This window comes from Lycium barbarum, chromosome 12 (genome assembly GCF_019175385.1).
Source record: "Lycium barbarum isolate Lr01 chromosome 12, ASM1917538v2, whole genome shotgun sequence".
NCBI lineage: Eukaryota > Viridiplantae > Streptophyta > Magnoliopsida > Solanales > Solanaceae > Lycium > Lycium barbarum.
This window is the reverse complement of record NC_083348.1, coordinates 75,615,399-75,636,791: the sequence shown is the minus strand read 5'-3', so window position 1 is coordinate 75,636,791 and position 21,393 is coordinate 75,615,399. Positions and strand designations below refer to the sequence as shown.

At 36.0% G+C, this 21,393-nt stretch overlaps 1 protein-coding gene across 1 annotated transcript; it reads right to left on the bottom strand.

Moving 5' to 3' along the window:
* Positions 1–9,407: 9,407 nt before the first annotated feature.
* LOC132625023 (vesicle-associated membrane protein 721-like) lies at positions 9,408–18,148 on the bottom strand. The gene is made up of 5 exons (XM_060339788.1): positions 17,793–18,148; positions 15,978–16,119; positions 15,768–15,888; positions 10,870–10,932; positions 9,408–9,851 (listed from the first exon to the last, which is right to left on the bottom strand). Exons 1-5 carry the CDS (start codon positions 17,983–17,985, stop codon positions 9,702–9,704), a joined length of 669 nt encoding a protein of 222 aa, XP_060195771.1. The 5' UTR covers positions 17,986–18,148; the 3' UTR covers positions 9,408–9,701.
* Between the last annotated feature and the right edge of the window lie 3,245 nt (positions 18,149–21,393).

Below are 21,393 nucleotides of genomic sequence, written 5' to 3'. Positions count from 1 at the left end.
ATTATTATTATTATATCATGAATGCGGAATTATGGTAATTTAGCCACTAAGGCCAACTCAACTGAACATGACAACTGACTAGTCTATGAAACCTCTGACACGAATCTGTCTGCTAAACTGTTCACCGGGACAAGGCCCTCGGCATACCTTAAATGCATAACTGACATAAATAGAAGTAAAGACACAACCCCGAATGAGATGGGGCTCACCAAAAGCTGATACGAGCAATGTCCTAACGAGCAAATCTGCTGTCCTGTCAATCAATACCTGCATCGTGAAATGCAGGCCCCCGGATAATAGAAAGGGGACGTCAGCACATCGAATGTACTGGTATGTAAAGCAACTGAAAGAAATAACATGGGACATGGAATAACATGATAAGAGTGGAACTAAAAACCTGGACATGAACATGAAGATGAGTATATATATATATATATATATATATATATATATATATATATATATATAACATAAGTAAAACATAATAAGTAGGGAAAGCATTTCATAAACCGACAACATGATATCACCACGTGGATACGTGGAGTCTGGTACCTCACCGGACCAGCAGAGCCCCCATACCTTGCCAGGGTATAAGGTGGTAACGTGCCTGATGGATCCATTCAGTGTAAAATTAAGGTATCGTCCTAACTGGGCGGAGCGATCCTTGTCCTACGGTGGCTACGTAGTTTCATGCTATCTGAGCCTTCTCGGTAATTCGTGCAACTCCCAAAAACATGAACATGATATAATTGGCTAAGAAGCCCATGATTTTCGTGAATTAACTTGTACTTGTCTTGTAAACATGGTTTCATGAAATAACTTGTAAACATGGTTTCATGAAATAACTTGTATTTATCATGTATGTATCTTGTATCATAGCATGAAAATAATTATATAATATAGTTGCATGAAAACTTGTAGACATGTAGGATATTCATGAAATAATCATTCTTAGTTAAAAACATGCATGCAAGAACCCATGGAATATAAGATATGGGTTTTCATGGATTACAGACTTGTTCTCAATAATCATATGGAGTTATTAAGAACACAATGATAGAATAATAGCAATTCATACATAATATAATCATGGACATGGACCTAGGGTTGTCATGAGCATGGTATAGAAAACCCTAGTTTTCATAGAGAATCAAAATTTATGGATTATGAGGCGTGGGGAAGAACAATGATGTTCCCACACGTAGTTAGTAACTCTACATACCTTAATCACTCCAAAACTTGAAGAAAAGTCTGAATCTTTGAAGAAGAATTCCAAAAGCTTTGAATTTGGAAACCTTGAGAGGATTTTCACTGATTTTCGTAGCTACTGTTCGTGGCTCAAAGGTTACTTCTCCGGTCCTCCAAATACAATCTCCACCGTTAATATTTTATACTTATGTGTTATGAACACTCAATTAAAATATGGGTTTGATCCAACGGTTAGTTTATCGGAAAACACCAAATTAATATGGCTGGTCGGAATGAAACTCAATAGAAAAATACTAGAGTTTTCTCCAACTTTTTACAACTCTTGATTTTTATAGGGTAACGGGATGGATGGATTTATTCTAGTCTTTATAAATGATAAATCTTGTAGAATACAAAGGTTCTTGATTAAAATATTTACCATGGAGGAAACCTTAGGAAACTAGATTGTCAAACCAAATTCTTGAAGGTTTCTTGATTTTTCTTGATTGCAAGATTGAAGTGTCTAGGTTATTTAGGGATGGAGGTAGAGAGAAAAAGAATAGTCTCTTAGGGTTTAGAATAGTGTTAGGGACGTTTTTACTTCATACAGTAATAAAATAAGGAGTCCCAATTCGAGTAGGAAAAGGCTAAAAACGTAACCCAAAATCTGAAAATTCTGCTCCAACCAGTGATAGTAAAACAAGCATAACTCTTAGCACAGGGCTCCGTTTGAGCTCCATAAGATACCGTTGGAAATATATTCCAAAGGGATACAACTTTAATGTTTTAAGTTTTCTGAAATTATCAACTAATCAAGGAGTTACGGGTGTCCAAAGTAGGCTGGTCAACCACTTTCATAATACGTACAAACTTTCAAAATTTTCTCTAAAACTCTAACGTTTCGAGTCTAATATGAGTTCTAAGATACGAGGTGTTACAATGTTCTTCATCCTATTCATATGGTTGAGTTGATGCAAAGGTTTAGTACCCCTTAGAAAGGAAAAGAATTAAAGTGGAGAAGTTATGAGTGTTGTAATGAAGAAGATGACTATGAGGTGAACTCGAAAAGGGGATTTTGGTTAAATTTGAGATTAAATTGAATATAACTCCTTATTATGATATTATGGATGTTGTTATTATTATTTAGGAGATGTTTTATAATATGGTGGAAGTTGATGAAATAGAGAAGTGCTACCCAATTCCGTTAGCCTTTTAGTTGCTCTAGTTTGAACTTAAGCATGTTTTCAAGATTTAACCGTGTCATGAATCCTCTTGAATGTAGATTTTGCGGGCTTGGGAGGAAACGTTGGTAGTTAAGAAGACATGAAGGTATGTAAGGCTAACCCTTTTCTTTCTAAAGGCATGATTCCATAGTTGTTAACCCACACATGATATCCACGATATTCTTATTCCTAGAAACACTAGAAGCCCATAATTTTCATGATTCTTATGATATAGTTGATAATGATCTTTGTGATGATAATGATGACGATTATGATGGTGATTTCAATTCTAGAAATTCCAAAGCTTGAAGTTCTAATGTTCTCACGATACTATTGAGTTTGTCACAAGATTATCGATTGTATTCATTGTTGTTGATCCCATCTTATAATGGTTGTTCTTCCATGGTGGGATATAGCGATGATGATGATTCCATAATAGAAATCGGAGGGTTACCAACCTTACGTCACTTTGATAGAGTAGTAACATTTTATTTGGGCTCTCATGCATGTTTATTATATCTATATATATATATATATATATATATATATATATATATATATATATATATATATATATATATGTATTTTCTCACACCGCGTCGTGCTATAGCCGGCCGGGGCAGACATGTAGATATATACACCACTGCAGTGGGCAGCTTATGATATCATCCCGGACGCGGGATAATGATGATATGATGATAACACCGTGCCTATATGGCCAGGCAGTATGCTATGTATAAAAATGTTTTTTTTAAAGCTAAGCATGCATGGTATCCGCCTTGAGAGGTAATCCGATATACAAGTTATCTCTTTATCTCATGTTCCTCAAATAGTCAATCTTAAGTTAAGATATATATGTATTTACTGAGTAATACCTTGAACGTGGTATTCTTTGAGATTTCATTCAATCTATTAGTAATTTGTATATCTTGTTTGAATAGATAACTAAACATTTTCGTTTTCTAAATAGAAATATCAAAAAAATTGTATTATTATACCAAATTATCTTTATTATGTTATTGTTCATGCTTTACATACTCAAAACATTATTCGTACTGACATCCTTTTGCTTGTGGACGCTGTGTTCATGCCTGCAAGTAGGCAGGGAGACGGATTAGATCCTAGGAGCTTCATCCGCAGAGTCTTAGGAGCGCTCCATTTGCTTTGAAGCTACAGTTTATTAGTATTACTCTTTTGTGTACATGATTGGGCATGGAGGGGTTCTGTCCTGTCTTTATGACTTTTAGCATTCTGTATAGAGGCTCGTAGACATGTGTGTGTGTGTATGTGCAGTTAGACGTCTCATAACCCCATCGGTTCATATCTTGTATATCTTTTTTGTAGCCTTGTGGACTTGTATATATATTTCTATGGGGCAGAGTTGATGATAATCATATAAATGAGCTTTTATTTGAGAATTTATGCCTGTACAGACGATGCTAATTGTGAGTTAGATATGTGGTCCGCCGAGATATGATTAAAGAAGCATGCTACGTGGTGCTCGGTAGACTAGCTCCAGGTGCCCGTCATGGCCCTCAGGTTGGGTCGTGACAATATTATTACTATATATTGATGTGTTGAGTCAGACCAGGTAAGTACATCTCAGATTATTCCTTGACCTTCAGTTTACTATGTTTATCAATTCAGTTTCAGTTGCATTACATACTCGGTACATTATTTTGTACTGACACCCCTTTGTCAGGGACGCTGCATTTTATGCCTGCAGGTTCTGATAGACAGTCGGATAGACCACCCAGTAGACAAAGCCAGACATCTGCTTGATTGGTAAGCTCCATTTCATCCAGAGTTATCAGGTTCAAATTTTGGGAGTCCTTTATGTATGTATAGACCTGATGGGTAGGTCGAGGCCCTGTCCCGACCACATTACATTTTTGTTATCTTCAGAGACTTGTAGACGAGTCCTGTATATTTGGTATGTTAGTATAATGGCCTTGATAAGTACTATATCCAAAATATTGATATTTTTATGCCTTGTATTCAGCCTTTGCTCATATCATGTCCAATCTTAATAAGTCTAATTTTCAAAGGACCAACAGATAAATACCATACGTCTCTACTCATTATAATTAGGGGTGGGCGTTCGGTGTTCGGTTCGGTATTTTCAAAGTTCGGGTTCGGTAATTCGGTAATCGGTAATTGAAAGTAGATACCAAATACCGAACTTTCAGACTTCGGTAATCGGTAAATCAAACTTCGGTTCGGTACGGTATTCGGTAGTACCATATTAAAGTCGAAGTCAGTTGTGGTGAAGCTGATTTCATTGTCAAGATACATACAGATGTGGGTCAAAGTTGAACTATCCTTTTCACCTTTGTATACAAGAAGTGTGGTATTTAGCTTCAAGTGCTGCCTTCTCCTCCAAAAACTTAGCTTGCAGTTCATCATGTTGACCCCACATACAGAAAATTCTATCAAGCTTTCTTCTACCTTTTGTAATAGCAATTAAGATATATCATATTGGAAGCTTCAATAGAGCCAACATAATGAGAAATGCAAATGCAAGGACTCAAAAGTGTGAAAAGGGGAACTTACAACTAGCAAATTAATCATTAGAATGAGAACTTATTCATTTACAAACACAGTTACTAGTCACGCCAGTTAAATATCATTTTGTTGGGATCGGTATTACCGAATACGTATGGGCTGAAGCAGAACTCAATCAGTGATGGGGGTATTAATTTAATGGACCTTTTATTTATTTCGGTATTCGGTATTACCAAATTACCGAACAGTATTATTATCTAAAACTGAATACCAAAGCCGAAATACCGTATTTTTAATTTTATTCCCGAAAACTAAACCGAAAACCGAAACATCGAATACCGAAATCCCACATTAGTGGGATTTTTCAACCCGAATCCGAATTTAGTCGGGCCCCAATGTGAATACCGGACCACGTGAAAAACCAAAAAAGAAAAGCAAGAGGTGTACAGTTCGAGTCCCTCTAAATACAAAGTCGCTTTTGTTAGGGAGCGGTTTATCCTAAAGTAAGATTTTCTGATGAATCCGAATTTAATTGGCCTCAATACTGATACCGGATCGGACGGGAAACCAAACAAAACAAGGGGTGTACCGTGTACTAGCAAGCATTTCCCTGTCGTTTTAGTTAAATAAATGAAAAAAAATATAACAAACGTACCGCTAGATTTCTCAGCGTACTTGGTTTTCAGTTTAATACACACTTTTAACAATAAACCGAACACGAGTTCGAGCCCCCACTCTGCCTCACTTTCCACCAATGAAAACCTAGGGTTTTAGGTAACAGCCGCCACAATGAGATCGATATCAAAGCGCAACAACCGTCCTCCTCCTCCTCCTCCGCCGTCCACGTCATCAACAGAATCCTCCTACGCCTTCACCCTAACCAGAGTCGCCGTTGCGCAGATCTGCAACTCCATCGGATTCGCATCCGCGGAAACTCCCGCTCTCCGTATCCTATCGGACATCGCCACGAGGTACCTGAGATCAGTCGCTAAGTCCGCTGCTGACTCAGCAAACTCAGCAGGCCGTACGCAGTCGAATATCGTCGACGCAGTCGCCGCCGTGGAGGAGCTGAGCTCCGTCACTGGATTCGCCGGAGCATGGAGAGTTTCTACCGGAGGGAGTTTTCTCAACTCCGGTGCGGTTAAGGAACTCGCTAGGTTTTCGGATTATTCTGAAGAAATTCCGTTTGCAAAATCGTTGCCGAGGAAGATATTTAAAGTAGAGAGGGGAAAAGGTTTGAGAAATATAGGGATTAATAATAATGAGTATATTGGAGGAGAGAGGAAGCACATACCGAAATGGTTACCTGTCATGCCGGTGATTGAGAAGGAGGAGGAGAAGAAGAAAAGGAAGGAAATTTGGGGATTATTTTGTGGTGAAATTGAGGAAACAACAACGACGACTCAACCAGTGAAATCTCACGAAGTGGAGTCTAGAGGGGATGGAGAAACAACATATGCAGTGAAATCTAACAAAGCGGGGTCAGGAAATAATAGAGTGTACACGCACCTTACCTGTAAAACTAAGGAAAGACATAGGGAATTGAAAAAGGAAGAAAATGAGAGGGAAAGGAAAGGAATTGAATTGCCATTGAAGAGAGGAGGGAAAGTGAGGTTTAAGATTGGGGGTGGTGGGGTGTTAGGGGTGTGTAGAAGAAGGGGTGGAATAGGCAAGAGAGTTTTATGTGACAATTGGATTTTTGATGATGAGAATCAAAAGAAAAGCTTGAAGAGGTAATCCAGATGAACAAAAAAAAAAAAAAATGAGATGATGATATGAAGAAGAGGGCGGCAACGTCAGGGATTGAACCCTTGACGTGTTGGTCGACAACAGAAACATTTTTGATTTTAAGACCATTTGCACTCGAACCTTACATGGAGAGGGTCGCATCTTCTGTCTATTAATTATGCTAAAGTGGTCATGAGTTTCATTAGTTAATGTAACAAACAGAAACTCAATTCAGTTTTTTAGTGCAAAGATGTTAATTTATTAATTTATCTGAATGGAGTGAGATTAGTGATGTTTTACTTAATTATGAGCTTCTTTTGTGGAATTAATTGGAACCTATATTTGGAGAGGGGAGAGAGGAACCTAGATTTGGCTTTTACTAACAACAGAATTCATGTAACGTCCCCATTCTATTAGGATTGGAAACTCAAAGGTCCGTTCTATGTTCATATCAGGAAGATTGGGAAGAACATTGTCATTTTCTTAGTGAAGCAAGGATAATTTCGAGTTTCTAACATCTGTTATTTGTGTTTTGCCAATTTGAAGTCTACAGACTTGAAATAGTCCAGATAATCTTCAGGATCTTTCCAACCACGATTTTTCTTCTTTTACAAGAACAGAAAAGATGATTCATTAAAAGATCAGATGTACCGATATGCATAGCGTATGTAGAATTTAAATCTTGGATTCGCTCCTACCGATGTATATATTACGTTTGGATCCTCGTTGGTCGGAAGGATTATAATTGCTAGTTAGGAAGTGAATTATTCATGTATAAAAATTAGATTAATTTGTACTATGTTTGGTAGCATTTTAATTGCTATGTATAAAAATCATCACACCAAGTACGGGGTTTGGTTATCAGTTACAATGTTGCATAGTTAATACATGTATAAAGTACCACGTAACTAATATATATAAGTTATGAGAAAATTTATGTATTAATAACTACTACATGAATAACTAAATCCTGTGCAACTAAACTCTACGTAACTAATCTCTCTAGCACTAATCCCCTCATTATTTATACTTGTACAACTCTAAGAAACAACCAATTGACTATAGTGTAATGTTTGGTTGGGTGTCTGAAATACTGTCGAGATTCAAAAAGAAATATAAGAATATCACACTTGGGATCAGAACCTGCAATTTAAACAAAATTCTAAACTACCTGTGCTATAACATAACATTTTCTGTGAGCTTCACACGCTCGATTTAATTGAAGGATGAATGTGCTATGTCCAAGATCACAAGGATAAATAAAGGAAATAAGCAATAACTGAAAGAACAAAATTCCCTCAAAACCAAAGAGAAGAAAAACTCGATGTTGAAGTTGGAGCTTTCTTTGTCTTTGCTGCTGCATTTCAGTAGGTAATCTAACGTGACAAAAGTCCCTAAAAATCTCCAGTAGTTTGCTTATATAGGGTGTTTTCGGTACGGAGGAAAATGTTTTCCTGAAAAATGTGCTCTTGGAAAACAAGTGAATTTCTACTTATTTTCTCATGTTCGTTTGGGTAGTGAAAAATACGTGAATTTCTTACCATTTTCTCATGTTCGTTTGGTTGGTAGAAAACATTTTCAGGAAAATACCCAGCCAAACCCCACAGCTCCACCCCAACCCCACCACCCATACAACACCAACCCCCCCCCCCCCAACCCACCCCCACCCAAATTTTTTTTTTTTGAAGTTTTTAATTTTTTAATTTTTATTTTATTTTCTTAACCAGCACATCCCCCCCACCCCCGCGTGGACCCACCCCTCCAAAAATTTTAATTTTTAACCACGCAAAATTTCAATTTTTATAATTTTTTAATAAAGGTAAAATTAAATAGGAAGTAGAAAATTCGGGAGGGGGTAGGAGGTGCGTGCGGGGGGTGGGTGTAGGGTATCAAAAAAGAAAACTTTTCAAAACTTTTTTTAAGAAAAAAAAAATGTGGGGTGAGGGGGGGAGGGGGTAGGGTGCGGGTAGGGGGAGTGGTGCATGGATTGTGAGAGTGGTTGGGGTTTGGTGGTTGGTGAGGTAGGGGTGGGGGAGGGTGGAGGGATGTGGTGGTGTAGAAACCCAAAATAAAAAATAAAATTTGGGGAGGTGGGGGGGGAGGGCGGTGAAGTGGTGCATGGGTTGCGGGAGGCGTTGGGATTTCGTGGTTGGGGTGGGTTGGGTGGGGGAGTGGTTGGGGTTTGGTATTTGGGAGGTGGGGGAGTGATTGGGGTTTGATAGGTGGGGGTGGGTGGTAGGTGGCGCAAAAAACCAAAAAAAAAAAAAAAATCAAAACTTTTTTTTCAAAACAATTTTTTTTGGTTGGGGTGGGGGGTTTGGTGATAGGGTGATTGGTGCAATGCATTTGTGGACTTATTTTTCCTACTTTTATTAGGGAAGTCATTTCCCCAATTTTTAAGAAACTTGTTTAGGTTTTTCATTTTTTACCAAATGAACATGAGAAAATTGAAAAATATTTTCCAATATACCGAACACACCCATAGTGTATAAAATAACTTTGGACAATTTTGCTCCTGAGCTTATTTGTTGCTACTGCCCAGAAGCTCTAGCTACACACCGCCTTAACACCTGTAGTATTCACTCAGAAACACTCGTAATATGTCAACATTATTCACAGGGCTTGAGAACTCTCCGAGTGCATTTTCACCTAAAGAATTCTATAGAACACCCAAACGGAATAGCAGATATTCTTCAGCAATGCTCAAGGGTATGTAGGGTTACAAACATATAAAAATGGTCAAAAGACTCAACATAAACCAACTTGATGAAAATTGAATTTCATTAATAAGAGTGTCGAGCATTGCAGGTCTTTTTCTTCTAAAAAGGAACAAATCATTGACAGCACAAAATGACCTCTCAATGGCGGCATCATATACTACGACATTTAGACCCAAACATAAAGAAAAGAAAAACGGATCCTTTCTGCTCCAGCAAACAGAAATATTGAGTACTCTTAGTAGGCTAATACATACAGAACATAACATCGTCTCTATTCGTAAATGCTGATATAGGACAAAGCTTTTCGTAGAACTGTAGCATCACAACAGAAATATGCTCACTTTCCACAATTGAATCCATGGCAAACTGAGAGAACAATGATGAGGATCAAAGCTACCAGGATGCCTAACACTATCAGCTTGATCTTCATGTTTTGCAGCCACATTTTCCTCCGGATTTGGGTTCCCGTATTTCTGAAGTCCTGTGCCTGTTACAATAAATTTAAAAAAAAAAAACCACTAGCATTGGTGCTTGTACAGATAGCAAAAACTTTGGCAAAAGAAAACATGGTAACAACAGCCAGTTGAGCCCCATACTGTGTTTGGCTCAATAATATTGGTTAACTACAACAAAGTTGAAGGCTAATCGCACAAAAGTTGGAGGGAAGAACGACAAAAGTTGCTGTTATCTTGATGAAAATTGAAGTCAGACCTTGACAAGGAACCTTTTTTTTGGGGGGAATAAGCAGATCAATATGACAAAGATACATATCATAATATCTTTAGATGTCACACAGATATTGCCAAGCATCAGATGGGTAACCTATCTATACAGCACCAGAACACATCTCATTACAACATTCAGAAGGGGCAAGCAAACAGGTAAGCTTTTTTTAGTTCTTTTATGTAAGTTGAGGAAGATATGCGCACCAGTGTCTCCCCACGTAATTGGGTTACGAAAAAGACAGACTAATGGAAGAATAAGGTAGGTAACAATCAAGCAAATCAAAGGCGACATCATCTTGTTGACACGCAAACCACCTCAGCCTACGGATGAAGTTAGAATGCCATGCAACCGGCAAAGCAAATGCTTGATGAGCCCCACCCTCAGTAAAGTTGGCAGCCAACCCATAATGAACTGAAGGAATTTTTTTATTTTTTTTTTGGTTTCCCATCACGTGTCCGGTACCCGCATTGGGGCCCGACAACTGAAGGACATTGAAAAGCAAGTTGGTTGTACACTTCTTGCGCACTTACAAACCAGATAGTAACATTAGCTATAAGTAACCTCAAGTAAAAATTAACATGCAAAAAATAAAATAGATATCCTATGAGGAAAGTGGTCCATATGAAGATTGAACACCAGTAAGAGTCGATCCCATTCCAAAATGGTAAGGCAACACAGAAAGCAAACTGTAAAATAAAATTGAAACCATCTGATTTAAATTGTTCTCAAAGAAGGATATAAATGTAAGCTTTTAAAAATATATATATTAAATTGATCACCTGGTGATGAAGGTTCTCCGTCTTATCAACAAGAAGCTCTATCTTTTCTCCACGATCAAGAACCTAAAATTTCAAACAAAGAAAACATACCACATCAACTCTCATGATGTCGGCCAGTAGGGCAAAAAACATAACATATGAAAGAAGGAAAGATTTTGAAATGAGAAAAAGCATTAATCATAATCACAATAATCATTTCTTAAACGGAATTTATGATTTGATAACCAAGAAATCCCTTAGGGCAAGTGATTCAAGGTTCTAAACAAGATTTTGAAATGACAAAAGCATTAGTCATAATCACAATAATCATTTCTTAAACGGAATTTATGATTTGATAACCAAGAAATCCCTTAGGGCAAGTGATTCAAGGTTCTAAACTTAGGTGGATATTGGGTCCGCCCCTCTACCCTTCTCTACTTAGTACCGGGCTTTTGTCTGCAGCAGAGTTCAAACTCCTGCCCATCACTTGTAGCGCTCTTACCACTAGACCAAAGCCCTAGGGGCAATATGTAACTTATGGATATCAATAACGGTTAATTGTTTCTGATGTACAACCCCAAAGAATCGAACATATACTTGATACTGCCTACTAGTTATTGACCTATCCCGTCCACAAGAACCTCTTTCTTCAACACAAAAATTATGCAATTAATGATAATTCTTTACACTGTCCACACTCTTCGCCAAATATTATAAACACTAAAACTTCAAATATATTAATCCCTCGGACTCATCGTTGGATCACATTATAACACCGTAATTGGGTTGATAGGAGAAGAGTACTCCCTTCAATCTAATAGTTTATATTGGAGTGATGCATCCAAAGTTTATTCAAGTGGACTAATTAGTAAGATTTTATGTATATGTTCATATTATGCAAGCTTGAATTCTACGAAATGATGAAGACTTGAGAAGTTCACTCTTAAATAACAGAGCTACCCAAAAATCCCATTCCGAATCAATCACTTCCACTTTGGTAGTAAATTTTCCAAAAACTCCATAACTACCAAGCTTTGAGTAGGCAGTCATTTCTTTAAATAAATTAATCAACTTGCGCTCTAAAAAAATAGTATTGTTCTATCCAGAACAGCTTGAGCTAAGAATGTACTGCAGTGGAGAGTTAGTGGAGTACAACATCAGTATCTACACTTCAAACCCAAGCTAGTTAGGTTCGACTTATATGAATCCTCATTACTCATTTCACTCCATTTGGAAAGTTAGCGCAATGATCAAGGAAATTTACTAATTTAGCTCTAGGATCTCTACAGTTAGCAGAAGGAAAGCAGGGCGAATTCCTCTTCAGAACTATTATGAGAAATCACATAGTTACTCCAGGGATGTGGGCCTACAATAATAATATCATGTAAATAAAAAAAGAACTGATCAACCATCAAATGGTAGATAAAGACAGTAAACAAAGTATCATGATAGATATGAAGATCTATAAACTACACTCAGAAATTTAATACATAACCTAAGTAACTCATCACACCCTAAGTTGCGCGGACTCTTCGTTTTTTATGACGAACCTATCTCAACACGAGACTGGGACGGGATACGTCTCGGATTCGGTCAACCAACTTCGGATACTTTGACCGGAGTCCATGGACAAATTTGGGGGGAAAATTGAGATTTTGATTTCTCAAAATGAAAGATAAAACAAATTTAAGAAATGAAAATTAGCATAACTTCAATACTTTAGTCCTTTTGTCTCATATTCGCTGCTTCTTATTTCAGGCCAAACAGAGAGAAACCAAGAATTCAAGGGGTCGTGTTCTGAGTTCTGACTTGTAGCTCTATTTTTATAAATTTTGAATTTTTTAGCAGACTCCCCACACCCATATCCATACCTGGATCCGCACCCCCAAATCTTAAAATTTAGATTTTGCCCAATCCGACACTCGCATCCGTCGAGTCCGAGCAACTTAGAATTCACACCTATTTAACATCAAGAATACAAGCTTCGCTGAGGTCAATGTCTGTGAATTGCTGATGCCTTGGCTATTATGCAGCTGATGGTCAACAAGATTCTTATTACTTTGTTGTTGACTCTCTAGTCACTTCCCCAAGATAAGAAGAATGTGCTTAATTGATATGTTAGGCATTCCAAGTTTTAGACTTCATCGTTCTGTTTATTAACATGCAATGGGGAGACTCTTCCATTCACTCAATTAGTTAGCTATTCCTTCTGTAAATAGGGGATAGATATGACTGTTACCTTGTCCAAGAAAATAGGGGATAGATATGATCTAATTCTTACATAGCTTTGTTGCATGTTCTTCTGCATTTTTTTAAAAGAGAGGTTCTTCCTTCTAGTTATCGACCTATCCCGTCCACAAGAACCTCTTCCTTCTGTTAAGGATATTAATAACGGTTAATCGTTTCTGAATGTAGAACCCCAAAGAATCGAAAATATACTTAATACTGCCTACTAGTTATTGACCTATCCCGTCCACAAGAACCTCTTTCTTCAACTTAAAAATTATGCAATTAATGGAATATAAACATTTATACTATACACTTGCAACTTTGATATGATGATCTTTTACATTTTCCACACTCTTCGCCAAATATTATAAACACTAAAATTTCAAATATATTAATCCCTCGGACTCATCCTTGGATCACATTATAACACCGTAATTGGGTTGATAGGAGAAGAGTACTCCCTTCAATCTAATAGTTTATATTGGAGTGATGCATCCAAAGTTTATTCAAGTGGACTAATTAGTAAGGTTTTATGTATATGTTCATATTATGCAAGCTTGAATTCTACGAAATAATGAAAACTTGAGAAGTTCACTCTTCAATAACAGAGCTATCCAAAAATCCCATTCTGAATCAATCACTTCCCCTTTGGTAGTAAATTTTCCAAAAACTCCATAACTACAAGTTTTGAGTAGGCAGTCATTTCTTTACATGAATTGATCAACTTGCACTCTGAAAAATAGCATTGTTCTATCCAGAACAACTTGAGCTAAGAATGTACTGCAGTGGAGTGTTAGTGGAGTACAACATCAGTATCTACGCTTCAAACCCAGGCTAGTTAGGGTCGGCTTATATGAATCCTCATTACTCATTTCACTCCATTTGGAAAGTTAGTGTAATGATCAAGGAAATTTACTAATTTAGCTCTAGGATCTCTACAGTTAGCACAAGGAAAGAAGGGCGAGTTTATCTTCAGAATATTATGAGAAATCACATAGTTGCTCCAGGGATATGGGCCTTCAATAATAATATCATGTAAGAAACTAAGAACTGATCAACCATCAAATGATAGATAAAGAGAGTAAATAAAGTATCATTACGATCCCACTGTCACCCTCTATCTATCAAGTAGGAAGATCTATAAACTACACTCAGAAATTTAGTACATAACCTAAGTAACTCATCACACCCTAAGTTGCGCGGATTCTTCGTTTTTGATGCCGAACCCATCTCCACATGAGACTGGGACGGGATACGTCTCCGATTCGGTCAACCAACTTCGGATACTTTGACAGGAGTCCATGGACAAATTTGGGGGGAGGGGGGAATTGAGATTTTGATTTCTCAAAATGAAAGATAAAACATATTTAAGACATGCGAAATGGCATACTTTCAATGTTATAGTCCTTTTGTCTCATATTCACTGCTTTTTTTCAGGCCAAACAGAGAGAAACCAAGAATTCAAGGGATCGTGTTCTGAGTTCGGACTTATAGCTCTATTTTTATAAATTTTGAATTTTTTTTAGCCAACTCCGCACCCCCGTATCCATACCTGGATCCGCACCCCCAAATCTTAAATTATAGATTTTGCCCAATCCAACACTCAGATCCGTACCCGTATAGGATACCGCAGCTGAGCCCGAGCAACTTAGAATTCACACCTATTTAACATCAAGAATACAAGCTTTACTGAGGTCAATGTCTGTGAATTGCTGAAGCCTTGGCTATTATGCAGCTGATGGTCAACAAGATTCTTATTACTTTGTTGTTGACTCTATCCCCAAGATAAGAAGAATATGCTTAATTGAGATGTTAGGCATTCCAAGTTTTAGATTTCATCGTTCTGTTTCTTAACATGCAGTGAGAGACTCTTCCATTAACTCAATTAGTTAGCTACTCCTTCTGTAAATAGGGATAGATGACTGTTACCTTGTCCAAGAAAATAGGGGATAGATATGATCTAATTCTCACATAGCTTTCTTGCATGTTCTTCTGCATTTTTAAAAGTTCTTCCTTCTATGTAAGACTTAGAAGTTGGACGTTGTTCCACTCACAATGTATAGATTTTTACAACATTATTAACATCGCTCACCTAGAGATCCGAGATTTGAGCTAGGTGGCTGTCCGGGGGAATAGTTATGCGCTGTTATTTATGTTGTCAGTATAAACAAAAAACAAATGTGACAATTTCGAAACCAAGATCAGAGGATAACAAAGGACAGTTACCCTCTTCATTTATTCAAACAAAAGCCTGTTTTATCGCCCCTTAATCACAACCTTTCCCATCTTGTTTCGCGTAAGTTACATAATTTAAACAAAAATAACGAAGCATACAGGCTTCAAATACTCTAAAAGGTCCAGCCTCTGGTCTGGTGAGCAAGCAGTTTTAGAATAGTATACATGCAGAAAGCTGCTAGTTAAAAAATATTATGGTCCTTAATAGTATTTTTTTTGATGAAGTGGCCCTTAATAGTATTATAACTATTTTCCTTGATGTCACGTTAATGGAAGGAACCTTTCCAAGATCCAAATAATACTTAAGCTCCGTCATGGATGGTTTTGTCTTGTATTATTTCATGTCATTATTACACAGAAAGGGAAGACATGGAAAGTCAAGATTTCATGTAAAATGTTAAACCATCTACCATATACAATAATACAAAGGTAAGCAATTATTAAAGACATTTTACCTTCTCAATGTTTTCCATCATAACACCCTTAACTTCTGAAACCTGGGCTTTCACCTTGGCAAGTTTGCTAATTTCCTCAGGATGTTCAGCACAATACTGCATATGCTCCTTCAACTTAGGGCTGCACTTAAGAGAATACTGCAATTAGATGACTCAACAGAATATTCTGCCTTCACATGCCACTAAAGTAAAATTTTAATTCTAAGTTACCCGAATTCCTTGTTCAGGCTATTTGGTGGAGCTGTCGCAGCCTTTCCACCACCATATTTTGACACAAAATCATCCTTAACACGCTCCAAAAAGGCTATTGGAACTTGCCTTCCAACTGACTCCTCAGCAACGACACAGTATGCTGTAAGATGAATCATAAAGTTAGCATAGGTAAGTCCATTAATCAACTAACTGTGCAATATCAGTATATTTCGGGAAGTGCAAGAGAGCAGGATAACAAACAATTTACTAATAGCACTCAGATTTTCCTCATAATAGCTATTCAATTTGTGGGTTAGACAGTAAGCTATGATGCTCTTCACTTGAAAGTAAATATAAGATCAGCAGATCACATTAAAGTAAGAAGCTATGGTAATGTATCTTGGAAGGTGAAACATTCTCTTAAACATACATCTATCTTTCTTTCAAAAAATGCTTTCCAGTTGCTAAGAATTATGAAATAAACAATTTTGACTAATGGTGATCGTAGATTTCACATTGGTGCTTTCAACGCACTATAAGTAACTGAAAACAATTAAAAGTGCATCTAATGAAAAATACAACTATGAATCCAATTGTCAGTGGGATGACAAGTTACGGAAGAGAGGTTAAGAGAGAAGAACACAACATGGAATTAGAAATATCAAAAGAGCAAATTAAATGATCTTGACCACCACATTCGTCTTTCCACCATAGACAAGCATAAAAAATCCAAAAAATGTGATAGAAACAACGTCACAGCAAAAGTGAAGCCTCATATAGTTTTTTTTCCCTAACAATGGCGTCTTGGCCAACTTGCGCGCACATCAACTATTCCACTCAGTGCCTGCAATCTCCCACCAGCATAGGTAGTGAGTAATGAGTAATTCTGCCCACCAAGGCTGATGGAAAAAATCACCTAGCTTTTTCTGAATCCATTGGCATTTGAACCCTGTCCTCCATGGTTTTCATGAAGCAAAAAAAAAACAATCCGCAAATCCACTGATCCCTTTCATTTCCCGTATTCAGATGCAACAAGAAACAACTCGAAAGCATACAAAAACCAATGGAGAACAACATTTGAGCACTATATCTTATCGGCAAGTACTTAGGAACCCCCAATATGATCAAGAATCAGAGAAAATTTTACTCTGTCTCCATTCAACAAGCATATCATGGTTCACAGTACTAGATTTAGTTGTCGTTTGGCAATTAATACTTTGTTACTTTTTCCAGACTTGAATTCCGGAAATCGTGTTTGGCCATAAATTCAGGAATTTAAAAACCCCAAAAAGTTGCTTTCACTCCAAATCACTCACAAAAATTCAAACTCCAATTTCCAAATACTCCCCATTTTTCACTTTGAAAACAAAAACTTCTTTTTTTTTTTTTTCAAATATCATGGGCAAAACAGGCCCTTATTTTCAAGATCAGTATGGTTCCCATTACTAGAGTTAAATCATCATATTTTCGGATTACGAATAAATGTCCCAATTTATGTGATACAATTCGCATTTCGAGAGTCAGACAAGAGAATCTTTTGACCCGCGATTTATTCGTATGCCCTTTAAATATATTTCAATTGTTAACTACTGTGATTTATAGTACTTTTCATGTAGTTTCCAAAAACATAAATCATTCTTCCAAAAACTTAAAGATTGTATGTCCAAATTCATAAATACCTAACAAATCACAAATCTCAGAAACCAAAAATACCTAACAAGTCAAAACTTCTTGGATCCCTTCTATATCTAGAAATTTAGAGCAAAACCAGAAACAAAAACACAATTTTTAAGAACAAAAATGGAAGTGGGGGGGTGTTTAAAGAGAACTAACTGAATCCATTATCGACAAGGTAGTTGAAGGTATGACCATCACAGTTATAAGTGAACTTGTTATTTGAAGCAGGCAGCTTTTGAAGGCACTGATAAGCTATAGAGTTGAAGTTACCACTGAAATCAGTGTATTCAGCCAATATTACATTCCCACGACCCACAAAAGCATAGATCAAAGCCTTTTGTTGACCCATTTGATAACCTGATTGCCGATCTGGGGTTTCTTTGGGTTTTGCTTAGGAAGTAAACAAAGTTGAATTTCAAAGGAGAGGAAAAGTATAGACTATGGATAGATACACTTCTCTCTCTATATCCTTGTGCCTTTTTTTTTATTTTTGTTAGACAGAGAAAGTGATTCCACCACAAGTAGTATCATATCGAACTAAAAAAGAAAAAGAAAAAAAGCATTTTCAAGTACAAAATTTACTTAATAAATTAATAATTATGATTATTACTATTTGATAAAGTGTTAAAACTAATTAATTGGACCGGAGCAATTCTCCCCTTATAAGCTATCTTTTGGATTGAGTTAGGCGGAAAATCCATTTCTTTGTAAATTTGATATGTTTAGTGAAAAAATGTTGGCAAATAATTGTTGAAAGTAACTAGAATTTCCTTGCCTATATTACAAACAAAAAATATATAAATTTAAAAATATTTTTATAGGGAGAAGGATGAACAAAGGAAATAGAAATTAGAGGAAATTAGGGTTTTATTTTAGAAGAATATTTTGAAAATTATAAAAAATATTTACAATAAAGCATTCCTTCTATATCAGTTTATATGACACACTTTTCTTTTTCGTCTGTTTAAAAAAAATGTCACAATTCTATATCTAAAAATAATTTAGCTTTATGAGATAATTGACAGTCACACAAATATTTAAGGTTTATTTTGAACCATAAATTTTAAAAATCTTAAATACTTTCTTTTTTAAATTTCATGCCAAATCAAATAGTGTCATATAACTAAATCAAAGAGTAACAAATTTTTTGATTAAATCAAAGAAATTGGGCATAATCATTAACTGGTTGGGAGGCCATCTAGTTTCTATTATATATTTTCATTATATATAAGCGGCTTGGGGGACGAACACGGCTCCCCAAACTTGTACCAACAGCTTCATGAATTGAGCTATATAATTTGTACACTTTATCCAACTATTTTTATATCCCATGTAGACATGTGTCATAATACTTAATATTTATTCTCTTATCATGTATAGAGAGGTATGCACTTTAAATTTAATTCTCCGATATATTTATTTCCTCCGTGCACTTTTACTTGTTCAATTTTGACTTTTCATGTTCTAGATGAATATTTATTCTCTTTTCATGTATAGACATATGCAGTTCAATTTTAATTTTCCTACAAAAATCTATTTCCTCCATGCACTTTAATTTGTTCACTTTAGACTTTTCACATTCTTTGAGAATTAATAAATCTCACGTGCATATATGCCATAGTACTGAATATTTATTCTCTTCTCATGTATACACGTGTGCACTTCTATTTTAATTGTCCGACACATATTTATTTTCTCCGTGCACTTTTACTTGTTCATTTTGACTTTTCACATTATTTAAGAATTAATAATAAAGTGCTCCTCCCGTCCCATATTACTTGGCCACATTACTATAATTGACTTTTCACGTTCTTTAAGAATTAATAAAAATGATGTGGACATGTGTCATAGTACTTAATATTTAATTCTCTTCTCATATATAGACGTATGCACTTCAAATTTAATTCTCCAACACATTTATTTTCTCCGTACACTTTTACTTGTTCACTTTTGATTTTTCGTGTTCTAGCTGAATATTTATTCTCTTCTCATGTATAGACATATGCAGTTAATTTTAATTCTCCTACACAAATTTATTTCCTCCGTGCACTTTAATTTTTTCATTTTTTACTTTTCACATTCTTTGAGAATTAATAAATCCCACGTGGATATAGGTCATACTGAATATTTGTTCTCTTCTCATGTATACACGTGTGCACTTCTATTTTAATTCTCCGACACATATTTATTTCCTCCATGCACTTTTATTTGTTCACTTTTGACTTTTCACGTTATTTAAGAATTAATAAATGAAATACTCCATCCGTCTCATATTACTTGGCCACATTACTATACTTGACTTTTCACGTTCTTTAAGAATTAATAAAAATGAAGTACTCCCTTCGTCCATAATACTTGGCCACATTACTAAAAATATATGTCTATTTTTCTATTCTATATTTATCTTCTTTTCTATTTCTATTATCCCCGTTTTTCTTTTTTGTCAATACTTTAAACGTGAAGAGAGGACGAACAATAGCAATGCAAATTTGTATCAAAAGTTATTTTAATGCTCCTACAAATAATTTGTTCACTTTTGACTTTGCATGTTCTTTGAAAATTAATAAATAAAGTATATATTTTATCATAATATCCATATTTATTGGTATATAGTCTCAATAGCCTCAGAAAATGATTTGAAAATGAATAATTAATGTGAAGGGTAAAATAAGAAGAAGATTTTTTTTTCCTTGATATGTTAACGTCGACAAGTAAAAGTAAAGGGAGGGAATGACATTTATCCCCGTTTTCCTTCATTGTCAATACTTTACTTATTTACTCTCTTTTGCAGTCTTAGATTATTGTTTCTTTACATTTATAAAATGTATTAATTTATATTTTCATTTTAGAATTAAAATTTGGTGATTAATGATATAACATGTTGACACCCAATTTTGTCCCGCCTCTCCTCCAAAATACCTATTTACGCTTCTAATATTTTTGGAAAATTAAAAAATATATATTGTATTTTACTATAATTACTAGCCTCTTATCAATACCGGCGTTTCATTATTCCATTACAGTTACTAGCCATTATTATTATTATTATTCACAATTTTTTATCATTTCGGCATTTTGCCAGCTTACGCACACGCATCGCATTTATCTTTGCATAATTAAATAATAGTGTTTATTTACTGTGGATTTTCAAAATATTATTGCACGGCTATTACAACGCCATTTTTTATCTGAGCACTAATAATTGCATATTTTATATTAAGTAATATTTTAACACAAGTTATTTAAATAGGTTTTTTATTTAAATGTAATAGCCCAATCAACTCATACTATTTTCGGATCAATTCACAATACCAGTCTACATTTTAATTTACCAGCCCAACTTAATTCACCTCAGCCCAAATAATTAACCAACACTTCGGACCAGCCCGTTCATTTAATACCAGTCCAATAATGACCAGCCCACATTTTAACACTCAGCCCACATTTTTCAGATCAGCCCACAACCCAAATCCTACCCAGTCCAAAAATGGACCCAACCCGTTTCTTAATTGAAGAAAACAGGTAGGGTTCCCTCCCCTTTCATATTTTCCTCCTTCAGCCGCCCCCTCCCCTTTTCTCTCTCTCTTCGCTCTTTCGTCTCTCTTCACCCCACCACGCCGCACTCACCCCTACCACCGTCGCTCCTCTTCCCTTTTCCCCACCACGCCGTTCCCTTTCCCCCACTCTCTTACTTCATCATCTTCATCCCCACCACGCCGCTTGTCCCCCCGCTCCTCTCTTCTTTTTCTTCGACTCA

Coding starts and splice junctions, on each gene's coding strand:
- LOC132625023 (XM_060339788.1), bottom strand. CDS start 17,985: ATGGGTCAACAAAAGGCTTTGATCTATGCTTTTGTGGGTCGTGGGAAT. Junction 15,889..15,977: donor AGCCTGAACAAGGAATTCGG/GTAACTTAGAAT, acceptor TCTTAAGTGCAG/CCCTAAGTTGAAGGAGCATA. Junction 10,933..15,767: donor TGATGGAAAACATTGAGAAG/GTAAAATGTCTT, acceptor TTGAAATTTTAG/GTTCTTGATCGTGGAGAAAA.